General features: G+C 42.9%; 1 protein-coding gene across 2 annotated transcripts; it reads left to right on the plus strand.

Annotated features, from left to right (window-relative positions):
* The first annotated feature begins 2,772 nt into the window (after positions 1–2,772).
* On the plus strand, positions 2,773–12,706 carry ERRFI1 (ERBB receptor feedback inhibitor 1). 2 transcript variants are annotated; one of them, XM_062507584.1, is made up of 4 exons: positions 2,773–2,809; positions 9,211–9,407; positions 9,515–9,591; positions 10,194–12,706. In XM_062507584.1, the coding sequence occupies exons 2-4, from the start codon at positions 9,286–9,288 to the stop codon at positions 11,384–11,386; spliced, it is 1,392 nt and encodes a 463-aa protein (XP_062363568.1). In that variant the 5' UTR covers positions 2,773–2,809; positions 9,211–9,285; the 3' UTR covers positions 11,387–12,706. The 2 variants fall into 2 exon arrangements, with proteins under 2 accessions (XP_062363568.1, XP_062363567.1); XM_062507583.1 differs by lacking the exon at positions 2,773–2,809 and adding an exon at positions 3,111–3,310.
* Positions 12,707–24,004: the final 11,298 nt, after the last annotated feature.

Genomic DNA, 24,004 nt, shown 5'->3' on the forward strand with positions numbered 1-24,004 from the left:
GATAATTGGAAAGGCATAGGCTGTAAAGCAAGCTAGAAACAGGACAACTGATCCAAAGGACATTGAGTATTTCTGGGATTCCCTCTGCAAAGGGAATCCTCCAATGAAAGGTACTATAATGAATGAAAGTTCATGCTATTCTTTTTTTCACAGAATTCAGACATTTCATTTATTAAACACAGAAAAGTCTGCTATCCGTCTCCAAAATTGCTACAGGAGAGGCTTAAGGTCTCTCATAATACTAACTGAGCTGTTGGCTTTAGCAGACTTGTTATTAGTATTGATGACCTATGGTGTTGAAGACTACTTAGGAGTTAGTCTTCAGGGCACTTAGCAAATTAAAAAACATGGTTTACACATGCCTACAGAACTATGAGGCGGTTGCAAAGAAGGGAGAGAAATGGGAATATAACTGTTGGTGCAGAATTCAATTTCCTCTGTCCTCAAGTCAGCACAGGAACTATTGCAAGTGACACCATCACTAAATGCTTTTATTCAGTAGAACAATCAGAAATGCAGGGCATGGAGTTTTAGTGAAAAAAGGCCATAGGTAAACTTATTTAACAGTAAGAAACAAAAATTCCGTACAATTACATGCACATGAACTAACTTCAAAATTATGTAACAGAATAAAACAAGGCCTGCTGATAGAAGTACAGAGGCCATAGGGTAACACTTGTAAGGAATACCAGAAAGACCTTTTCCTGGATCAAGGATTCTCAGGTATAAACAAGTAAAGAAGCCAAACATCTATTATTATTCTTCATGTTCCACTATAGAGGCACTAGAGGAGTTTGTTCTACTGAAGTCATGTCAACACTCCGAGAAGATCTCTGACAAACATTTTAAAGACAAGTTTGTCCTTTGTATCCACTCATTACAACAGGTAGGGCTGTTTGCATTTCAGTCAGTATGTACATCAACATAAAAAATAAGAGGGGGGGGAAAAAGGAAAATGAAAAAAAATAAAATATTACTTTCTCCTCATGCAACCAGGACAATTTGAACTTGAGATAACTCATGTTGCAGGGCCAGCTTATCCACAGAAATAATTAGTCATGGTCTTCAAGTCCAGAACAATAGAAGCACAGCAAATACTTGGAAGCAGTCTTTGAGCACGTACTGTTCAGCACAAGCCACTGCCACCAGAACACAAACATCCTGCAGTCTCCTACCCCAGTTCATCAAAATCACAAACCCACACTCAGCTCCCCTCCTTCCTTTTGATAGCTTCTACTTTCCCTTATATTCTTTTTACTTCCTCTAGCCTGCATAACATGTCCAATCAACTTTAGAGGACCTCATCAGCATTTTTCACATCATGCACTGAAATCAAGAGTTCTTCTTTCTTAAAATATCAGTAACTATTCCAGTTCAAAGAATATAGATAGAAGACACATTTTCTTAATCCTGTTGTTAGTGCCTCTCAATGTCAGGAGTTTTCAGAGTCCCACAGTGATATTTCTTTCTCCAAGAAATTATTGCAGTTTACAGCAAAACTGATCAAATGCCTGATTCTTATTGTTTATGCTGTAATGAACAGCATCACTTGTAAATGCTCTCAAAAGTTTTTAAACATCAGCTTTCACCATAAATCCTCCTTTTCTGACTACTGTGATTTATTTACTACCACGAATCTATGTCTAGATACAAAATACTGCCAAATCTTTGACAGCCCACACATATTTTCTCAAGATGCCAAGTAAATAATTACTCGTGAGGACGGATTTATTTCAACACAAATATGTCTATAGCAAGAAAACTGACATACACACGAACAACTCCTACAACAGTGAAAGGTTCGATGTTTTCTCTCCTTCTGGTAACACTGAAGGACAGGGATACCCTATGACTGCACAATACTCGGTCGTCGCACGCGTGGGTAAGGCCCGGCCCCACCTCACCGCCCGGACGAGGGAAAACCGTGAAGCACGGACGGGGAGAAACACGGGGAGCCACGGGGGCCGCCTCCCCCCCGGCCCGGGCCAGGCCCCGTGCCCCAGGTCCGCCCGCTCGGGAGCCGGGCCGGGAGAGCGAGCGCTCCCTGCTGCCAGCGGGAAACGGCTCCGAGCCCGGGACAGGCGGAGGGAGACTCCTCGCAGAGATGGGCAGTGAGGTGCCCTGACAGCAGCAGGGACAGCACCGCGATAGGCCGGGGGGAAGAGAACGAGTGACTGCCGCCCCAGGAAACAGGAACGCGGGGACAGAAGCCGGGGGTAGCAGGCATTGCCTTGAGGGATTAGCGCAGCGGCCAGGGAACGCCAAGCAGAGCGCCAGGGCAGAACGCCGAGCGCTGGAGAACCGAGCAGCACCGCCTCATCGTCCCCCGGCCGGGCGCTGCCACCCCGCCGCTGCGAGCGGCCGAGCGCGAGCTCCTCAGCTCGCCGCGGTTCTTCACTCCCGCCCGGCGAACGCCACCCTCCCTGAGCCCGGAGGCAGCCGGTCCCGCAGGCCGGGGCGGGGCGGACTGCCAGGGCGGAGGCGGCGTCGCCGAGAGGGCGCCCCGGGGGCCGGTCCCGCTGGCGGGTGCGGAGCGGCGGCGGCACCGCAGGCGCCCAGGCACCCGCCGGGAAACTCCCCGACCTCCGCGCCCGCCGGAACCGGAAACCACCACAACACCCTCCCGGGCGCGCGCCCCCGCCCGTTTAAGGCGTCCCGTGACGAACGCGCGGCGCGGGGGCGGGGCTACCCGCGGTTCCGCCCCCCTCCATAAGAGCGGCGGCCGGCGCGCGCCGCGGCAGTGACCGGCGCTGGGGCGGCGCATGCGTGTGGCGCCGGTGGCCGCGCGGAGCTGCGCGACACTGTCGGGGTGAGTGACGGCCCCGGCGGCACCTCCTGCGGCCATGGCGGCCCCCGGGCCCGCCCGGCGCTGCCCCGTCCCTCCCTGCGGCGGGCTCTGCCGCCGGGGAGAGAAGCGGGGGCCGGCAGCTCGGGCGGCACACGCGAGTCGGTCGGGCCGCGGCGCCGGGGTTGGCCGAGCCCGTGGCTCGGAGCCTCGGTGGCGGGTGCGAGGGTGGCGGTGCGCGCCGGGAGGAGGCGGGAGCGCGTTTCGTGCCGCTGTGCTGAGGGGGTGGGCGGGCGGGCGGGCGGCAGGGCCGGACTCCCCGCGGTTCCGCTCGCCCCGGGGCTGGCGGGGTCCTCGGTGCGACACCCGGCGGGAGTTTCTCTAAGTGGGACGGGACCCCCGTGCGGTCAGCGGAGCCCGTAGCCGCGTTCTTGGGAATCGGCGTGGCGAGCCACACGTTTTCTTCCTGACCCGAAGCAGTATCAGTGTTCTCTCACTCGCTTCCGAGCTGCTCCTCTCGCTCCTGTGAGTAAACAAGAGACCGCACTGTGGGCTCAGGCTCTGCGCTTCGCACTCTAATTTAGGCTGGCTTAATTTAGAATAAACGTTTCTTTGTGACTTAATACCTCATTACGCACTTATCCTCGATTTTCTAAAATAGCCTGTCTGTGGTGGTTAAATCTGGAGACATCGCTGCATCCTTCAGAATTGACAGTGGAGCCTGTGACAGCAGAGTGAGCAGGCCGGGGACTCGGAGACTTCAGTGGTCTCCTGTCACTGGAGTTACTGGCCAAGAGCTTTGTGCAGCATTCTGAAGTAATAAGCAAAAATAATTACTGTGCTTGATCCAAAGATAACAGTACCTCATTACATATTAACTGGATGGGAAAGGCTCTGGGGGCAAGGTCTCTGGTCATTTTAGGAATACCTGAATCTTTGTTGTACTGGAATAGCAGGTGAATGATGCCTCTGCATCACAAGTGCATTTGTGAATTGCACTTATAATCCAGTTAAACTGCTTAATTCGCCTGTATTATTCACTCAATTCACTTTATGCACAAACTTAGCTTTCTTTCCTTAGCAATCTTTTAGCAATCTACCTATATGGGACAGTTTTCTGATTTTTTTGTTTTTTAAATAGAAACCTACCTGTTGAGTTGGGGGGCATATGTTCTTGGTGAAGCCCTATGTCTGCCATGCTCTGTTAGTACAGGACTTATTTCAGAGAAAAACAGTTCCAGTTCTCTGTAGTAGAAAAGAATTAAAACTTATCACAGTGTGTCTAACACTATGGTTATGAGTCTGAGTCAGCTAGAATGGAATTTTTATTTCCTGAATGTAAGCTGTCTATATTCACATTAAAATTTTCAGGAGAGTGAAGTACCATACCTTAAGCATGCATCTGAAATCTGACAAGCAGAGGCAAGGCAATTGTCTTGCTATTTAATTATTAGTTTTCTACTGGCAATTTACAGGTTACTCCCATTTGCTGTGTAGGACTGTGAAATGGTAGCCCAGATTTTAACTGAACTTAAACTCCTTGGTGAACTGTGATTCTTTCCAATGTATTCAAAATAGCTGACTGTTACAATCTAAATACAGAGTTTGTCTGCTCTTCAGTTGTTTTGTCTGTTGAATACCTATAAGCCCTATAACTGTTACTTTTATTTGCAAGCACCCATGATTTGACTGCTTAGTGATCACAGTCTTAAATTCTTTACCACAGAATGGTCAATTTCTGGTTGACAGAATGTGTAGACAAATATATCAAAGTTAAGAATGTAATTCATTGTACAATAACTGTAAAGAATATAATTCCTCTAAATGGAGATACAAGCCTCAGAAGGTATCTGAGCACGCTTTGGCCTGTGACTCAGGAATACTGAACTGCACTGTGGAGGTTTGGTGAATAGTAAAGATCATCTAATTATTTATTAACTGAACAGATTTAAACTAACCTTCTCATGAGGCTGGTTCTGCTAAGTGTTGGTTACTCAGCATTTGCCTAGCTGCGAAGACATGAGTACTTGAGGGTTAGGAGCTAGAGAAACAGAAATTTTAACATTTTAAAAAGGTATTTGGAGTTCCAGAAAGGATATTAACAGCACTTAGGTTTTTAAGGTCCAGTGCTTGGAAGTCTGAAATACTTAAATATGAAAAGGGGTGCCTCTGTCTCAGGTACTTATGTTAAATAGAAAGTCAGAGGAGAAAAAGGAAATTACATCACATTGTCAAATAAGGAACAGCTAGCTGGAGTAGATGACTTGTAGTGCAAAAATGTGCCCCTCCTCCTGTGAATTGCTTCTGAGATTTGTTAAAGATAATGTGGTGGCAAGGTGAGCAAAAATAGGTTGTGGATTTAAGGTAGACACACTTCTTCCCCTCCCAGAAGGGGTAAGCAGGTCTTATTTTTTCCCTTCCCCTCTTTCCCGTTTCTTACAAGAAGTGTGTAAGTAAGTAAGTATGTAAGTTCCTTTTCAAGAGTGCTGCCTTTATAAAACCTTTACAGGCATTCAGAAATCTGTACAGCAAGTTACTGTATTCCATACCCATTAAGTGAAACATTCTAGAGCATGCTTTGGTCTACTGTGCATACCAGAAAGGTTTTCTTTGTTATGAACTTAAATTGCCTCAAATATTTGGTTGCATTGGGGCTGGGAGAACAGGCAATAGAGTAATAAGATTCTGTATGTGATTAGTGATAGGTAATAGGTTGAGCTAAAATTTATGCAAATGCTTCTTAGTTTCTAAACAGGGGATTACTGTTGTTATAACACAAGTACTTATTATGTATCTGTGTGAAAACTGTATTTTGGGATATTTGCTGTAATACAGCTTAGCACAGAAATCTTTCCACAGTTCTCACAATGTAGCTACACTGCTGTTTATGGATACATTTGACTATTTTCAGCTGACACATAGCCATCCTGTTGAAGTCTGAAGGTATATTTGGCTTTGATTTTTTTTTTTTTTTTTTTTTTACAATCTCCTCTCCGATACTTGCTGTTATTGATCTTTGTCAGTACAAGCAGACCTGGATGATTACAAGTACCTCCTTTGCACTGTTACCTTTCCTTACTGGGAAGGCTGTCAGTAGCTTCCTAATGCACCAGCAAATCTTCAAATTGCCTTGGCTTGTAAAAGCCCTGTGGAAGTTACCAGCCATGCTTTTGGTTTGTACTCAATTTCTTTTGAATAACATAAACTGTAACATCTTCAAAAGTGCTTCGATCTTCCTAAATGCCATAAACTGTGACTAGCATAAGTAGGTCAGAGAAGCAGAGTAACTGAAAGCCCATTGTGTGCAAATATGAGATCAAGAATGCTTCATTACTGTGTAGTGTCCATTTTCTTTAGCAGATATAGTTTGATGTTATTTATGGCCAAGTTTAGATCCTTAAACTTTTGAGGAGGCAGAATTGGGACAACAGTTAACAGTGAAAACTGTTGATGCTTATATCTTCATGGCTGACTTTTGTAATTTTTTTTAAACCAGTTATTAGAATATAATATGTACTACTCAGCTTTAGTAAGAGTATGCTGTCTAAAATAAAAACTTTGTATTCAATTACTGTTCTCATGTCTCTGTCTTAAGATACTGTCTTCAAACAAGCTTATGCGTGTTTTAAAATACAAGCACCATTTCTCTAGACTCCACTGAAAAAGTAACTAGGTGGTTTAGTGAAAGCACTGCCTATCTTGATATCCTAGCTTAAGGCACAAGAGGACAGTTTCATAACTCTCAAATGTCAAGGCAGATCACCTTTTTGCAAAGAGGTCATTGATAAATGAAGCAAGATTTATGGCTATATAAATTGTGCTTTATTTTTAAAAAATAAAGGCTGATTGAAACAAATGAAAATTACCTTTTCCTAGGATATGTAAATATTTAAGTCTGTTTCAGTAGTTGAGCTTAGCATTCCAGAGAGATTTCAGGGAGGTGATTGTGCAACTATCAGTCTTGAGAGCAGAGATTTATACAGCATTCAGAAAGCTGACACAGTAATTACTAGCAGTGGTTTAGGCGTGGGATTTGGTGGAGGCTGGGCTTCTTAACAAGCCTTGCAAGGGTTGTATGTTATCACAGCTAGCATGTTACATGTGCTCTCAAACTCCAGTACTTTTCCCCCCCCCTCATTTTTTTAATATCATAATCAATGTCTCGTGGTGCTGTCAGATCTTGTACACACACTGAGGTGGAGTACAATCATTTGCTGACTAATCAGTGTTCTCTACCAATGCTTTTTAAACTTGTGACTTGCATTTGACTTCAGAAATACTGAAACGGATAGCAGGACTTAGCCTGAAGCTCAATTCATGTTTTCTTTTATAGATTTGTTGCTATAGGATAGGATCCGTGAGGCACAAAAAAAAAAAATCACTCTTCAATACAGTGTGAGCTGATAAGACGGATGTTTTATTTGGAAATTATGTTGATATGAAGTAATTTTAGAATTGGTGCTGTATGTGTCCTGTGTTGCTTAAGCCATTTTGACAAATGGGTATCTTTAGTGTTCTGCTCCCCTGAAGACAGTGGTTCTGCTTGTACTTACAGGGCTATGTTGCTGCTTCCTGGGGCTCTGTGTTTTTATTTAATTTTGCTATGAAATATCTCCAGCTGCTGTTAATGGGAAGGGTCCAACTGAACTGTGCTATGTAAAAATTTCCAGCATTAATCTAGCTTTTTAAGGAGGCTGTCTGAAGAGGAAGAACATGGTCTTCAGGACACTGAGGGGGGCTGAATGAAGTAGGACTGTGCTGCAGTACATAGAACACTGGTTTAGCCCTCATTCACTTCTATTAGAGTTATTCTGAAATGCCTGCCTAAAATATACTCGGTATCTGGAAGTGAGTAAAACAATCCCACTTCTGTTGACACACAGTCATGGTTGAGAAAACCATCACACTCCTGCAGAGAATGGAATTAGGTCTCACACATCATGAACATATATGTGGTCAGAAGCTACTGTTTTCTTAAGATGATCAGTAGTGGACCCAATTCAAAATTGAAAGAGTGCAGCAGAGTTCTTTCTCAATCAGTTGTTTTTAGTTTGCAAATAGTGATGCTGGATTGCAAACTAATCCTCAGGCACCTGGTTTAGAGTCCTGCTTAGGAGTCTGTCCATCCCTCATGCTGCAGACAAGTATAATGGATCTTTCCTCCTTAAGGAAAAGGAAGATTACACATCTGCATAGAATGCCTGGCTTTGGGCAGATTTACCATAAGCAAAAGCTACTACCTGTGTCTGTACTGCATTTTCTTGCAGTACCAGGGCTACTGTGAAGGGGTTTTATTGCCATGTTTGCTGAGCCCTGATATAGCTGGCCCTCAGTTGTTGGTTGACTTTTCTTTAGATGGAATTCTTTTGGTGGAGGGATATGGACAAATTCACATTAATGTTAAATGCTCATAGTATTGATTCTCAAGAGAGATACAAATTAAACTGTTTTGCATAGGGTTTGGTTTGGTTTGGTAGGTTTTTTGGTTTTTTTAAACAGACCACATTACACTTCCTGAATGTAGGATATTTGTGTAGATGAAGCAGAGACCCAGAAAACATCTCTTTTTATAGTGTTGGACTTAATTTCCCCTGCCTTCAGAATGCTGACTAATTTTACATTGCCCCTTCCCCTCCCTGATGAATTTTCCAAACAAAGTCCTGTGAGTCAATTTCTTCCATAGACTGTGATTACTTACTCAATATAAAGCAATTGCCAATGTACTTTTTCAGCCATAAATGGGCTGGATAAAGCATTCTTCACACATTCAAAATAGCTTTGAATGCAGCCAGGGTAGTTTCAGCTGAGATTATTTAAAATCACTAGATTTCCAATTTGTTTGAAATACCTAGAAGACTTGACACTTTTAAAGTATCTTAATGTTTAGTTAAAAATAGTTGCTGCTTTATGTAAAATAAGTTTTAAAATTCTAATTCAAGTAGTCAATAATTCTGTTTATTGGAGCAAAGGCTATAGAAGATAATACTTAACAGCCAGACTAGGCTGGCTGCACTGGAAACTAAAATCTTTACCAGAAAGATACAATTGAAGACAGCTACTGGAAGATTAGATTGTTCTAGAAAACTTTTTTAAAACTTCTTTGCATGAATAACTAGTAGCTTATGTTCAAGAGGTGAAGCTGTGGGATACTCAACTGCCATATATCAATACCTGAACATATTTTTCCTTTTTTTCTATGCAGTGTAGTTCTCTAAGAGAACTTAACCTCGTCTGTACTTTAATTTTGCAGTCAGACTCAAAACAAGAAGTTTGGTCAAGTTTTCCAGTTGGCACGTATTAGGACAGGAGCCCTTTCTATTCAGTAGCTCTCTACAGAGCTACTTAATTCCTTGAATACTGGGATTTCAGATGAGACATGGAACATCAGGTTTGCATTTCTGATGTTTATGTCCTTTCTCTTGAAGGGAATGAAAACTGCAGGAAACCTGCCAAGTCCTGAATATCAAGGGTTGTGAGACATCCTCAGAGAACACTGCACAATGTCAACTGCAGGAGTTGCTGCTCAGGAGATGAGAGTCCCCTTAAAAACTGGATTTCTTCACACCAGTCAAGGCATGGGCAGTCTGAAAACCTGCTGGGGTACCCACAGTGGATTTGAAAAGTAAGTGAGGCTACAATTTATCTATTGCATCTTCAAATCTGTGAAACGAGTGTTAGGAATACTTGTGCCAGTACAGCCCTATAGTTAATTTTTTTTTTTTTTTTTAGTACTTTCTTTAATGTGGACTCTATAGCAGTGACATATAATTTAAACCCATCAAGCGAGCAACATTTGCCATCCATTGGTAAGTACAAAGTCTGCCACAGACGTGTTAGGAAGTGTCAGGGATTTGTTCGGGAAAAGCCCTGCGGGCCTCGCTGACACCAACGCCCTCCCGGCTGGGCCGCGCTCCCTCTGCTGGCAGCTCAGGAAGGTGCTCCTAGTCGGCTCCAAAACCACTTTTAAATAAACTCGAGTTTAACAAAAACACGCACACGCATTCCCCGCCCCCCCCCCCCCCCCCCCCCCCGCCATTCGCCTGGTACATAGGAGGCCTCTAAGTTGCCATTACAATTTTGAAGGAAAAAATATTTGGTAAAAAAAGCACTTGTTCTGTTGTAGTTTTTATGCTGGGATCTTTGTAGGTCTCTTGCTTATGCTTGGGATCTCTTGAACAACCTCATTTAACTGGAGCACTGGTCTAAAACAATAAGATAATCTGCTAGTGTCTTAATTAAATGCACAAATCCATGACCAGATGAGATCTGTAATACCTGCATTTCACTACCTGTAGACATAAAACTGATACTACTTACTGTTGCATTAGAAGGAATTAAATATGAAGTGGCAGAGTAGTGTGCTGGAGTGTTACGTAGAAAAGTGTCTAAGCAATTCTCATCTTTTTAGGGCACTCTTCCAACCAGGCTTCCATGAATGACCACATTGCTGGAAGTTGCATCCAAGTCCCATCTCAGAAATCCAGTCCACCTCCTGTAAGTCCCAAAAATGAACATCCAATTTCAAGGTACGACGACCATCTCGTTCCTGGCCTTAGTAAACTGTCATTAACCGTGGGCTGTGTTTCTGAAGAAACACCTCACATGCCAATAAAAAATGGACCAATTCAATTTCTGTCTGCATCTTCTAATGATCGCAGCTGCAGGCCACTACCCCCTCTGCCTATATCTGAGGACTTTACTCCAGATGAGGTTGACAAAGAGGTAGAATTCCTGACTAGCTCAGATACTGACTTTTTGCTAGAAGATTATGAACTTCCTTCTTTTAAATCCAGTGCTCCAAGCCGTCGGAGCTTTAGGGGCTGTGGACAAATCAACTATGCGTATTTCGATACCCCAACGGGACCAAAACCAGAAGATGCCAACCCTACACAAAGCCTAAATGTGTACATATCCAGTATTTATCCTCCTCCACAGCAGCTGCACCGACGCCTGCGAAGGTCCCATTCCGGGCCAGCTGGATCTCTCAATAAACCCGTAGTAAGACTAACTGGACACTTAAACAGGTCGTCTCCAACTTCTGATGAAGATAAACCAGAGATTCCACCAAGGGTGCCCATACCCCCACGGGCTCTCAAACCAGACTACAGAAGGTGGTCAGCAGAAGTGGCTTCCAGTGCCTACAGCGATGAAGACCGGCCTCCCAAAGTGCCCCCCCGAGAACCTTTGTCACGAAGCAATTCCCGCACCCCCAGTCCCAAAAGCCTTCCATCGTACCTCAATGGGGTTATGCCCCCCACCCAGAGCTTTGCACCTGATCCTAAGTATGTCAGCAGCAAAGCTCTACAAAGACAAAATAGTGAAGGATCTTCCAACAGGGTCCCCTGCATTCTTCCGATTATTGAAAACGGTAAAAAGGCCAGTTCAACACACTACTATCTGCTACCAGAGAGGCCTCCATATTTGGACAAGTATGAGAAATTCTTCAGAGAAGCAGAGGAGAGGAGTTCTAACACTGAGGTTCAGTCCTGGTCTGGTGACTGCACAGCCACCTCAGCCCCAATAAAACTGGACTCAAAAGCCAGAACGGACATAGGTGGTCCCCTGAAACGAAAACACCTCTCCTACGTGGTTTCCCCTTAGTGTCTGGGAGCAGTCTCAGCTCAGTTGTTTGGGATGGAGCTGAACTTTTATCATGTTACAAAGTTCTTGGGGTTCACAGATAATGAAGTAGGAGCAGTTTGTCCTCTGAGAACTGAAAAGTGGATGGTAAAGTCCTCTTATGCTGCATATATTCGATATGTTTCTTAAGACTTTTTTTGTCTTGGTATGTAAACTGAAAACCTACAAAGATTCCACAGAAACATGGAGGGATAGTAGTCACAGTTGGCCAGTTGTATGCTACCTAGATGAACGTGTTTGGTAGTTAACATTACTAAAAAAAAATAAAAATTGATCTTTGCTTAAGAGTCACTTACAAAGCAGACAACAGACCAAGTAATGCAGTACAGTTTTTGCATCAGCTGTTTTCTAAATTTTCTTTTACATGGTAATTCTACTGAGAACAGACTGTCCTGTTTTGCTAGGATATGTCTGATAAGAAGGTAAATGTGAGATCTGATACCCACTTCAAGACTTGGCAGGCATATTGGAAGTGCATTTTGAAAGATTAATCTATCTTACAAATTAATTTGATGCTAATAGACTTTTAAAGTGAGTTAGGTTTTGTGAATTCAGTTGCTAGGCACACTTGGCTCAATTTTGCAGTTTTTCCTAGAAGAGACTTGGACCAGCTATTGCTAAGCCTCTGCTGCTGCTCTTTTCCTGCTGGATCCTAGAAATGTGTGAATGTGTCCTGAGCAGCCACAGGGTTGCTATTAGGTAGGCAGTAACAACTATGTGCTCACCTAGTCTGAAATTATGACTGTATTAAATACAGAAACAGCACAAGCTGGTCTTGTGTTCTGGTTTCTGTTCAGTGTTTTAGGGGAGGAGGAGGAGGGTATGAGGAAAACATGATTCCATTTATGAACAGTGTCAGTCCCATCTCTTGCTGCTTCAGATGCTGCTTCTTGCTGTTTAATTTTTCCTCACTGTGCCTCAGCCATTCACTGAAGTTCACTGAGGTGCCACCTTAGTTTCTTGTGCTCAGTTTGGTTACATTTGTCCTCTTACAGAGAAGCACAAGAGAAAGGGTGCTCATTAACAGGGGTACAGAAGATGAATGTGTTCCTCCTAACAGAAGTAAACAAGGTGTTTACAGTTTAAACTGCTGAATGAGATGTTTGAGCTATTTTAAAGCTTACTTTTTGTTTTAGTACAAACTAAATGAAGGTGAAATACATGCTATAGAAATGCACTGATATTTCTGCATTGTGTACAGTATTGAATAAAAATAATTCACTTTGTATTTTGAATATTGTCATGTCTTGAGTTTAATAAAGTTATAAAATATTTATGATACATTTTGGTTTTTGCTTTATTCAATAGTGCATGCAATTGCATTTTAGTTCTGTATTTACTGGAACGTTCTAAGTTAGTAATGTTAAATGTGCAAAAGATATTGAATTCAGTTTGCATTTAATTCGAGTGAAGATGTCTGAAGAAGTGTTCAATAACTCACATTACACGCCATTAATTTGAATTCCACCCTACAACCTCGTAGCATGGTATCTATAGTTTTGTGCTGACAATAAAACATCCTGTAACATTAAGTTATCTGGCCTAACATTATTAATGATCTTGGTTTTTTCTACCTACTGCATGTTTTCTACCTTTTTTTTTTTTTTTTTGTCACCTACAGCATGTTAGCCACCATCATACAGAAAGGAGAGGGCAGTAGTGTTCCTGTCTTCAATTTCTCAGCTGGTAAAAAAAAGCATGGTTAAGAGAGGAAAGAAATAGTGAATACTTCTCACAAAGCAAGTGTATTTCACCATGTGTGCAAAGCCTTGGATAAGGTTGTTGAAGATAGAAAGCATCACACAACTTTGATCCTCTGGCTGTGTATGCAGGCAAATACCTGCCTTGATCTGGCAGTGTGGATGTTTGTCTCAGTGGGCTTATTTCAGAATAAAAGAGGGTATTGTAGTGGATGTGAAAAATGTCAGAGTTTTTCAGTAATCCCAAATCCCTTGGCTCTTATACCTTGGAGGATTGCTAAGATTCATGTAGGAAGGTGCTGAAACACCTACTGCTGTGCCATAGCACTAAGAGCCCATGCAGATCAGCTTCAAAACATAAACAAGTTACCTAATTCTATGCAAGGCTGTCACCTCATGTTCAGCCTACTGAAAGCTCTGCTTTCCTTCCACCCCCTGGATTTTTCTAAGATTAAAAGGTAAAATCTGTACATAAAACTGCTTGTATTTAAGAGGAAGGCTGCAACTCTAGGACCCAAAAATAATGTAAACTCTCAGTTACACCATCACTGCTGCAGCAAGCAGATTGACATGGGCAAGCTGCAGCTCTTCCCTTGTAGACTGTTAGAGCTGGCACAGACTCAGTAGTTGTTCTGTCAGTGGAACTCCATCTAAACCCAAGTAAGTGCCCTACAAATCTCTCCCAGCTTTTGCCTCTGGGTCCCACTCCATTCCTGATACTCCACATTTTTAGCTTAAACATACCCAGTATAAAATAGGGTATTTGTTACAGTACCTCCAGCCCTGCATTCCAGCACATATTTTCATTTCTTAAAATGCCCTAAAAAACAGCTGCTGTAGCAGCAGAAGGTTTTTTACCTGAGCTGCTTCTGTGTACAAGCTATTGTCATATTTATAGTACTGGAAAATTTAAAGCCATTATAAAGCTTGTGGTTTTGAATGGTCTTGTATGACCTTTTCTGAAATTCCTAAAACATTTAAGACTTTTCTCCTAGGAAAAAAAAAAGAATTGCACACTCCTTTGCTGAGGGTATTGGTATTGGCTACTTAGTCCTGAGTATTAAAAGAAAAGTCACTGTAGCGATGTTAGCTTTCCTATTATGATCTGTGTGTCGGCTGAATTACAGCACAATGTTAAGAAGTTAACATTTCAGAAGTTTCACCTGAAAAAGCAGGTGGAAGCCTTGCATATATTCTTAGACACAGTATTCCTGTGCTTTGGGAAACAGTCTGCATGATCCAAAAACTGTGTTTCATTTTCCAAGTGAGTAATTAAGGCTGTAGTGCTGTGGGGGAAGCTTTGCAAGTTCTGGCCAGAAGACATTTCTCTGCTCATCCCCTGGCACATGATAAGACTTGTCAGGACACAACACGTTTTTGCAACAGCCTGATCACATGTTTGAATATTTAGAGTTTGAACTCACTTGGGCAAGGCCTGAGAGCTTGCCTCTGAGAGCTAGATTTGACTGGAATAATCACACTTCAAAGCAGTTACAACTTGATAAACTGAAGTTTGGAGAGTCCAGGAATTTGTGTTAAAGGGGGGAAGAAAGATGTACATGTGTGGAAAGGCAATGCTGCTCACAGCCTCGTGATTCAAGGAGCAGGTTACCCACACTGCTCCCCTGCCATCAGCACTCTCCTTTTTGCCCCAGGAGCCCTGTTGTGACCACCCAGCCACCTCAGTGAGGACTCCTTGGTGTCAGGAGGCAGCAGCTGTGATGGGACAAAGGGGTTGTACCACAACAAACTCCAGAGGGTTTGTTTCCCTCCAGCACAGCCCTACGGTGAACCCAGGGTCACTGAGATGTGTCTGGCAGCAAAGCTGGTGAGAATGGGAGGAGGGTGCTGGGTGACCTTTCTCCTAGGCTCAAACCCACTGATAGCACAAGCAAAAGCACAATGAGTAACAACTGACAACAAAAAGCATCTGTCATATTCACCCTGGGCAAAGGTTGGTGTTGCCTGGTGCTGCTTGGCTGCTCTGCTGTTTGCAGAACACCTTTACTTGGTGAGTTTGACTAGCAAATCAACCCAGAGAAGCTGAGTCTGGCTGGTAACTAAAGGAAAGGATGTTTGTCTCAGTGTACCTTTTCCTGAAAAGAAGAGGCTGTGTTAGTATTAGGAGACTTGAAAAACCCATTAGCTTAACTTCACCATATTAACTTGCTGTTAAACAGATAAAGTCAGTAAATAACATAGAGCTGTAGCTGATCATCAGCTTCTTTTGCATCACAAGAGATAAACCAGAAAGTAAACCTGATTCGGAAGTATGCTGATTGACAACATAATTAAAATCTGCAGTCATTTAAATGTACTGATTGTTGTTGCTGTCATTAAGTTTTCCATTCACTCCCAGACTGCAGCAGGCACAATTACTACCATCCTGAAACTGCAGAGGAACACTCAACAACATCACAATGGCTCCTGCTGCAGCCTTGGTTTTGTTTTTAAAGTCTGAGTGAAGTTTTAAGTTTGACATGATAAAGCATCCTTCCAGTCCAGGACAAAGACACCAATTTTGCAAGCTACTACAGTATAGTTGCTGATGGTGTTCAAACCAAGTCTTGTAAGAATTCAGGGTTAAGATGATGACCAGATCAGTCACGGTGGAATTCCCAGCCTTCAAACTCATGATTACAGACTGTGGCCCTTATAAATACTTTAATATTACAAGCTGTATGTTAAATACATACTCTCTGGATTATGTCAAGAAGGAAATTGGAGATGAAGGTAAACCCTCATTTTATCTGCTTGTAGGCGCTCTGCAGTTAGGCAACCTATTGATTTTCTTTGCATGCACTCAATGTTCCTGGGTAAACTTTTGTTTTTAAAGTAGGCTAATCTTTCTATTTCCTGTCAGCTTGCTTTTCAGAACAATTTGTATTCATTTAAAACTGAAAACGTACAGCGAATGTTCTGTTTCACACAGCTTCCTGGCACTGAAAATCTAGCACACAATGTTTAATTATACTTATTAATATTCGCTAAATAGCACTGCAGAAATTTCTGGCTGCTGAGCTTGTGATTAGCATTTGTAAACTGAAAGAGGTGTTACCCCCACCCATCCTGCATCGTAATTCAGGCATTGCATAATCCCCACCCAAATGCCTATTTTCATCCACAGAGCTCATTATTTTTTCTGAATCATAAATGGAAGCCACACCCGTGATTGCTCATAGACTGTTGCTATATTATTTATATATTGGTGTGCACCTTGATCCCAGCTGTGGTTAATTTTGGAAAAGGTGTTAGGTATTCCAAATTTTAAGTGGCATGCCACTGAAACATGGGAACCATGACTGCTATTCATTTCCTTACAAAGTGATTCAGAAGAAGAGGTGCTTCTTTCTGAAGATTAAAACTGTCATCCACAAATTATTAACATATGAAAGCCATGAAGGAAGAAAAGTGCAAATACACTGCCATGAAACACCAGAAGGAAAACCATGCCAGATTATCCCACCATACCCACTCTGAATCTGCTTAAGGATGCTAAATACTAATCACACTGAGCTATCATGATACCATATTAAGAGGCCCTCCATGCACAAAGTCTCTGGATCAAGCATGGGGTCATCAGGCCTGACACAGAATAGCTTCCCCTGCCAACTACGCACCCAGGTGACCAAGAGATATGTTCCTGTTACCTACAATATTTATTTTACCTTTGTTAATGTGTTGTTTTCACAAGCACTTCAAGGACAGGGTCAGCACTACTGAGTCCCCTGTGGAAGGCAACTGGAACACACAGCCAACCCTATAAACTTTGCAGTGGTGAGGTGTGAGGCTCTTCAGGAACTTACCAGCTTCAAGGAAGTTCACAGAAAGGACCACATCAGCTCATGCCATGTTGAGTCCAGCTGCTCCATGGCAAGGTGCAGGGGAGACACCAGTGAAGAGCAAGTGGGCCTCTGACAGGTTACTCATTGCCTTGCAATGCCTGTATTGTCATCTACTGGCTGTTAAGCAAGGTCAAGAGGAAAGAACCATATTAGGCTGCACTTGGTGACTTCACTGGTCCCACGTCATGTTGATAAGTTATTCAAGAAAAGTTTTCCTGCATCCCAGTTGCACACCCCAGCACTTGCAGCTTCAGCAATTGGAATTGGGACTGGGCTGCTGTGATGCAGAATCTACACAGCACCAGCACAGCAAGAGGCACGTGGCAGTGCAGAGGCCTCCAAGGACAAAGGGCAGAGGTGAGATTACACACCCAGATACATTCTGTTGCTCATGGGATTCAACTGCTAGTGGAAGAGAGGGTTGTTTTTTCAGAGTAACCTCTCATCATGGTGAAAAAAAAAAACAGTGAATGAAAGTAATTGCTTCATTAAAAGCCACGGGGACAGAGAGCCCCATCTGACACACTTTTAAAAATGGATGTCAGCAAGGTGAGTGTCAGTGAACTCCTGCCTTACACAGAGGCTGAGGGAGAACTGTCATGGGGCTCTGAAGAAGAAGGAAGGATGAACTAGTTCCTGGATTCAAGTTAAATTATTTAGTGCTAGTGTTTTGTTAAAGGCTGACAGTCTACACATACTGTTAAGGGTGAGGAGCCATGTGAGGATATTTTCTTCCATAGTCAATCATATCATGGCCAGTTCTGGATGTTCCATGGGAATAGCCAAGGACCCCATCCCTCCACAGGGAGCAGACCTCTCCACTAAGACAGAGACAGCAGGCACGGCCAGCAGTCCAAGCTGAGCTGGAGGTGACATAACACAGTGCAGGAGAGCTCAAGATTGCTCAGCCTCTCGGGCTCCTGGCACCTCACAGGCCACTGCAGGGTGCTCTGGACATGCTGCCTCTCGCAGGCCACACTTCTCCTGTCATCTGAGCTTAATTGGACCAACTTGATCAAAAGCAGTCTCCACGATAAGACAGGATGCTATTGCATGCCCTGGAGCAGCATGATGAGTAAGGCAGCTGTTTTACAAGCAGTTCAGTTCACAATTTAACACCTGAGCTTTGTGTTGGGCCAGTCAGTCACCTGCAAGGGAGCAAACAATGCAACACAACTGCAGAACTCTGGCTTTCTCCAGCAGCACAGCAGGAGGCAGGCAGGCTCACTGGCTGCAGCCCTGGAGGATTTCATGAGACTGAATATTCCCTCTGAGAGGCTCTGTGCAAAATCACACACAAGTGGCCAAGACCCAAAGCTAGAGAGGCCAAAGCCTCCAACTCTTCCTCATGACCTATGGAAATGCCTGTGGAGAGCATGAGGAGGGGAGGGAAGGCTTCATCTCTTCTCATTATGGGTGACTGGGACAGAACCATCACTGGGCACCTGCCAGGGAATGTCACCCTAAGTGCCCTTTCTTTCTTTTTGAGATTATTATTAAACTTGTTAATGTTCTATATTTTTCCAAATAGGAGAGAGGAAAAAAAAATTATGCAGGGAATTTATTTGAAAGTTGCCAGCAAAGCCTGTGTCTCTGTGAGCCCATCCAGGAGCTTACAGCTTCATTATTACTAACTTCCTAATACAAGCATTCTACTTTCTACATGACTGAAAGGAAGGTAAAGTATCCTTTGCAAAACACCATGGAAGAACAACTCAGTAGTATATCAGATGTGGTTATGAGAAAGCACAGATAAATGCATCATCTGTTGCCAGTTCTCTCAGAGACTGCAATTCCCTACCCAAGAGCAGATTTCCTGTGAAAAATGCAAATGACAGTGCTATGCCCATCAGTGATCAGACTCATCACCACATAAGGCAGCAGCTTATTTCCTGCCCATCTGTCAGTCACTATCCTGCCTAGCTGGTGACTTCAGTATGAGAGTGTTTTTTCCACGTCATATACAAAATAATATGGGTGAAAGTATGAGTCTGAGACTAGAGCTGCATGTATGTGGAAGCAGCAGTGCGCTTCTTAGGAGAACCCACTAAAACCTGAAAATATCTCAATGCACAAAAGAGTTGACACAACTTAAAGTAGAATGTGTGAAACTTTAAAAAGTGTTTCTGACATGACATAGAGACCATTATGACAGCATAACTCATTGGAACTTAACAGCACAGAGAAACCAAACACCTAGTTTAGAGAAGAGCTGTAACTGCAAGAACCTCAGTAGAAAGATACCTCTTTGTAGCACAGAAATTCTGAAAACCCTAAATTCTAGCAGCAAAAGCCCTGAACAGAGTCTTTAAGAACCAAAGTGACTCCAACTAAACTACAGTTCAGGAATTATCCTTGCTTGCCAGGTTTAGAGCCACCAGATGATGCTGTATTGCCCAGCACCAAATCCCATATTCTCCAGGAGAAAACACAGAGGGACTGGCTGTCAGGGAGCAACAGCACCAGCTTCTCCCCAGTGGCATACAGAAATCAAAAGCACTGGTGATGGTCAGCTAGAGCAGGACCCTGCACCAGTGAGAGGCACAGCCCTGTAGGACCTGAACAAGGAGAGCTGAGCAGTTCTTATGGATTCACTGAATCATGGAATCCTTAAAGTTGGAAAAGACCTTTAAGATATTTAAGTCCAACTGTTAATCCACCACCACCACATTCACCATTTAACTATGTCCTCAAGTGCCATATCCACATATTTTTTGAACACTTCCAGGGATGATGACTCCACGACAGTCCCTGGGAAGTCTGTTCCAATGCTTTACAACCCTTTCTGTGAAAAAGAAATTCCTAATGTCTCATCCAGACCTTCCCTGGTGCACTTGAGGCCATTTCCAGCGCATTCGTCCTATTTCCAAAGATGGGGCATACACAAAATTACACTTTCAATTTATACTCTGCTGAAAACCAAGTATCTTTTAGTATCTGGGGCTATAGTCAAACTACACAGTTAACAGTGGAAGAAATCCTCTGTTCAACACAAAGCAGACAAAATTTTAATTGGGCAAAAAGCTGCAGAAACTGCCACTTGAATTCAGAAGATTGCTTTGATTCAGAACAGCAACTTTACGATGAAAACCGAGAATCCCAAAGGAAATTCTACTATAACCATCCATGAGGAGAGGATGGCTGCAGTACTTTAAAGCTGTTTATGAACTGAGTACAGGCTTGAACTGCAGGCAAGTTCTGGCTGTGGCTCAGAGGTGCTGCCACTGTAAGCTGCAAAAAGAATTACACCTTCAATACTTAGAAATCAGGATTTGCACAGAAATGTCCCTGGTCCTGCTGGGAAACTTCCATCAGCTGTGGAAGACTTTAGTTTTACCAATGTTACACAAGTCTCATTAGACCCAACTCTGCTCTTTAGAATATGAGTACTTATATGAAATCCTCAGACAACTTTCTTCTTCCTCCCTCCACCGTTAGTGGAATGGCCTTGAATTATATTGTAAAAGTACAGAAGTATCTACATGACTCGGAGGGCCATAAAACCTATGCAGGGAGGAATTATTTAAGGTTGTACAAAGGGTATAATTAGAAGCTGTTGAATGAAGTAAAGCAAATGAACAAGCCCAAGTATAAAAGCTTTCTCTCAAACTATGATGCCTTCTAGCACACAGAACAATCTTGTAGAGAGCAGAAATGCTTCTAGAGCTGCAACAGACACTAAGCATGACACAGAGCACTGCAACCCCTGACTGCTGCACCACCCAGAGCAGCCCTCAGAGCACCTCAGTAATATGGAAGAATTGTGTTACCTAGAACATAGGATGCAGGTTTTCCTAAGTCTGGACTCGGTTCTGGAGCCTATCGTGTGTCAGCACTGCTTCCCAAAGCATGACCACAAAAATACATGCCAGAAATGCTGCCTAGTCCCTTAAATAATAATGTACTGTGGGCGTACTCAGGATACAGTGACCTGGGCTCAATTCCCTCCTATCTGGGTCTTGTGGCTGGGCTGCTCTGCACACAGAGCTCTGCCACAGACGCTCCTGGAAGACAAGAGTGAGGTCTGCCCTGTGATGCCTTTCACACAGAACACATGCTGAGTGTAGGAACTGGGCCAGTGCCTGGGGCAGCACCACTGCAGGGATTCCCACAACCTGCTCCTTGCCCCTGCCCTTCCCTGGATGCTTTTCTAGAAGCGTCAGGAAGGGGCAAAAGGCCAGATAAGTTGTGTCAGCAAGGACAGCCCGTCCCTTTTTGCTCTTCCCAGAAAGCTTCTGATTTCCTGCCAAGTGATAATGCTGCAGGAACTGTAGAATATCCATTGAAGTTCAGAGGTAGGGAGTGTTGTCAGAACAAGGCTGTCAGCTAACAAATCAGGGCAGCAAGGAGGCACATCTGCTCTCATTTTACGTATTTTCTTTCCATACCACATGCAAGACCACATTCTAAACATGCTAAAAGATAATTTACAATTCTGGGGATCAATTTATTTATTCGCCCAGTATTTTGTTGCCTATTTTTCAAACTTCAAATGTTGCATCCCATGCCCTACTAAAATGTAGTCTCCGTATAACAGCAACGCATCCTTGATTCTGGAGGTAAAGTATGAGAACATGAAGGAGAGTATGGATGCAGTGCTAGGGATTACTTCTGTAGTTGACACCTTCCTACTTCTCTGTCACATACTTATCTTTTCAGCCAAGTCATGGCCCCCCCAGGCTGCCAGAAGACAGGTATTTTTTATCATTTTGGGATCACTGCTTATGTTTGCATCATGATGCATCTTTTTGTGGAAAGAACAAACAAAATAACCAGATTAAGTAACCATTCTTTGCTCTGACAGTCACTGTGGGTTTCATACCAAATGGTAAGCATATACATAAATGGCTAGCAAGCTGTCCAAGGCTTGTAATTACTGGATGAAGCATATTTCCTTGTGTGCTTTTACAGCTTTAAGTACTAGTGTGCAGGCTGGTTTGTATCCATGATGGTTCTGTTTGTCTCCACCCATTTTAAAAGTAAAACCTTTGTCTCTCTAGGAAAGCTTCCTTTCTCTGTTGCTGAGAGGGACATATTCCTGAGATAGGATTTGCTCCTGCTCACAGTACAGTGCTGGGCACTTCACTTTCCCCTTTTGGAAAGAAACTTGCAAAGAACTGCAACAAAACCAGACTGTTCACTCTCCACATTTCTTCTGCCTCTTCTTCAGTTGGAAGATTGTCAGTCTGAATGAAAATATTTCTCATCACAATAAGTATTCACTGATGACTCCAGCATCTCTGCCCTCTTGTGTACACTCCTGCACTTAAGCCATATAATACTTCTCAATTCCCTAGGAGAACTCATTCTCAGTGATGCATTCAAGCCCACAGAACAACCAAAATCAGGAGAAAAAAACCCCACATTATTACTGAGATGATTTGAGGCATACAGCAGATGCCACCTGGCTGCCTTCTTGTGAGGAAAACCAAACCCTCCAGCTGCCAGGGAACAAAATGCTAAATGTTAGATGGAGAAGAGTAGATGTATTCCCTTCATCTTAAGATGAGCTCAGGGGCAGCAGATACCAAACTACCACAGGTTCTAAAACTAAAGCTTGCAATTAGTAAAAAGGCACAAAGTTCCTAGTGTACATAAAACAATGAGAAGAAAAGTACCTCAGCTCATCTTTCATCAGCATGTAAAAGAGGATTTTATGAAAAGAGATACTGAAATGTGAGGAAGAAAGCATTTTGCTAACTGGAAGGCAACTTTTTTCCCCTCGAATCAGCAAATTCCTTCGTAACACTTAATCTGAGAGGAAAATTAACCTAATCTTAGTTCATACACTTACCCTAACTGAAAGACCAAGTTAATGACACAGAAAGAGAACCCAAATAAATTCATGTTTGCTGGACATCTGTAATGTAGAAGGTTGAGAACAGGGTCAGCTGCATGAAGGTAACTGTGATGCAGGCAGCACTACAATATTTTATTTACCAAGTCTTTTGCTGAACACAGTGGAAGAATCTGCAAGTTAAGCAGATACATCCATGGGCTCTAGGCTCATTTTTCTGAGTGTTTTTCCTATTACCATTTTAATGGGAGTGGGAAAGCCCAAATATACACACTGAAAACCTCATTTCTGTAAACTGAACTCCCTCAGCCTTGGAGAAAAAAAATTATAATCGAATTTATGACCACTTTGCTAATACTTTGTATTAAAATATTTCTGCAAGAATAAAAACAATACTAGCATGGAAATTTTTCCTTCTAATTTTACAAAGCAGTGCTGCCACCCAGGAATGCAGAGCTTTTCCTGTATTCTGAATCATGCCCATTTACAAACCAACTAATTATTCCTGATTCTAGGACAAAGACTCTTTCCATCATTTGGTTCACATTTGCATGGCAATACCAGTTAGATGTGCAGATATACCACACAAACTTGTAAAATCTTACATAGATTACAACTTTTGCATATCTTGAGCATATTTCAAAGCTAGAGAAACATATAAAATATTTCCTAAACAAATTAAGAGACAGAGCACAGAGTTGAAGCAGTTCTTCCAGTAGTTATTAACAACACAGACATTTCTTAATTCTAAATTTGCAAAAGTATCCATGTATTTAATTACGAAAATGCAGTAATTGAAAATGAACTTGTTTCCCATTAAAATAAGCAATCATAAAGGCTCCTATGCAGTAATTTTCTAAAGTTCAGACTATGCACTTCAGATGTATGCAGAACCAGATCTCCAGATGCTGGGGTAACTTCAGAGTCCAATAAGGTGCCATCCTTAAGCATGATTGCTGACAGAGCCAGGTATCACCAGAATGATTTGGTGAAAGAAAGGCAGCAAAGACAAAATTGATGCCAAGTTCTTAATTCTCATGGGAATACAGCTCCATTACTTCCTCCAGAGACCTGTCCTGCAACTCCTCTAAACTGACAAAGGCTCACTTAAGCCAGGCTTGCAGCAAATTCCTATTTTCAGTAAGCAGAAACAAGCACTGCTACTGGTGGCATTCTACCAAATCCTAACTTCATGCTTTATACTGATTATTAGCTGCCCTAAATAGCTCAATGGATC

The sequence above is a fragment of the Cinclus cinclus genome, chromosome 23 (genome assembly GCF_963662255.1).
Source record: "Cinclus cinclus chromosome 23, bCinCin1.1, whole genome shotgun sequence".
Taxonomy (NCBI): Eukaryota; Metazoa; Chordata; class Aves; order Passeriformes; family Cinclidae; genus Cinclus; species Cinclus cinclus.

What these genes read in the sequence shown, in the direction of transcription:
- ERRFI1 (XM_062507584.1), top strand. Translation starts at nt 9,286, where the DNA reads ATGTCAACTGCAGGAGTTGCTGCTCAGGAGATGAGAGTCCCCTTAAAA. An exon ending in ACCCACAGTGGATTTGAAAA is followed by an intron (nt 9,408 to 9,514) that starts GTAAGTGAGGCT and finishes TTTTTTTTTTAG; the next exon opens with TACTTTCTTTAATGTGGACT. An exon ending in GCAACATTTGCCATCCATTG is followed by an intron (nt 9,592 to 10,193) that starts GTAAGTACAAAG and finishes TCATCTTTTTAG; the next exon opens with GGCACTCTTCCAACCAGGCT.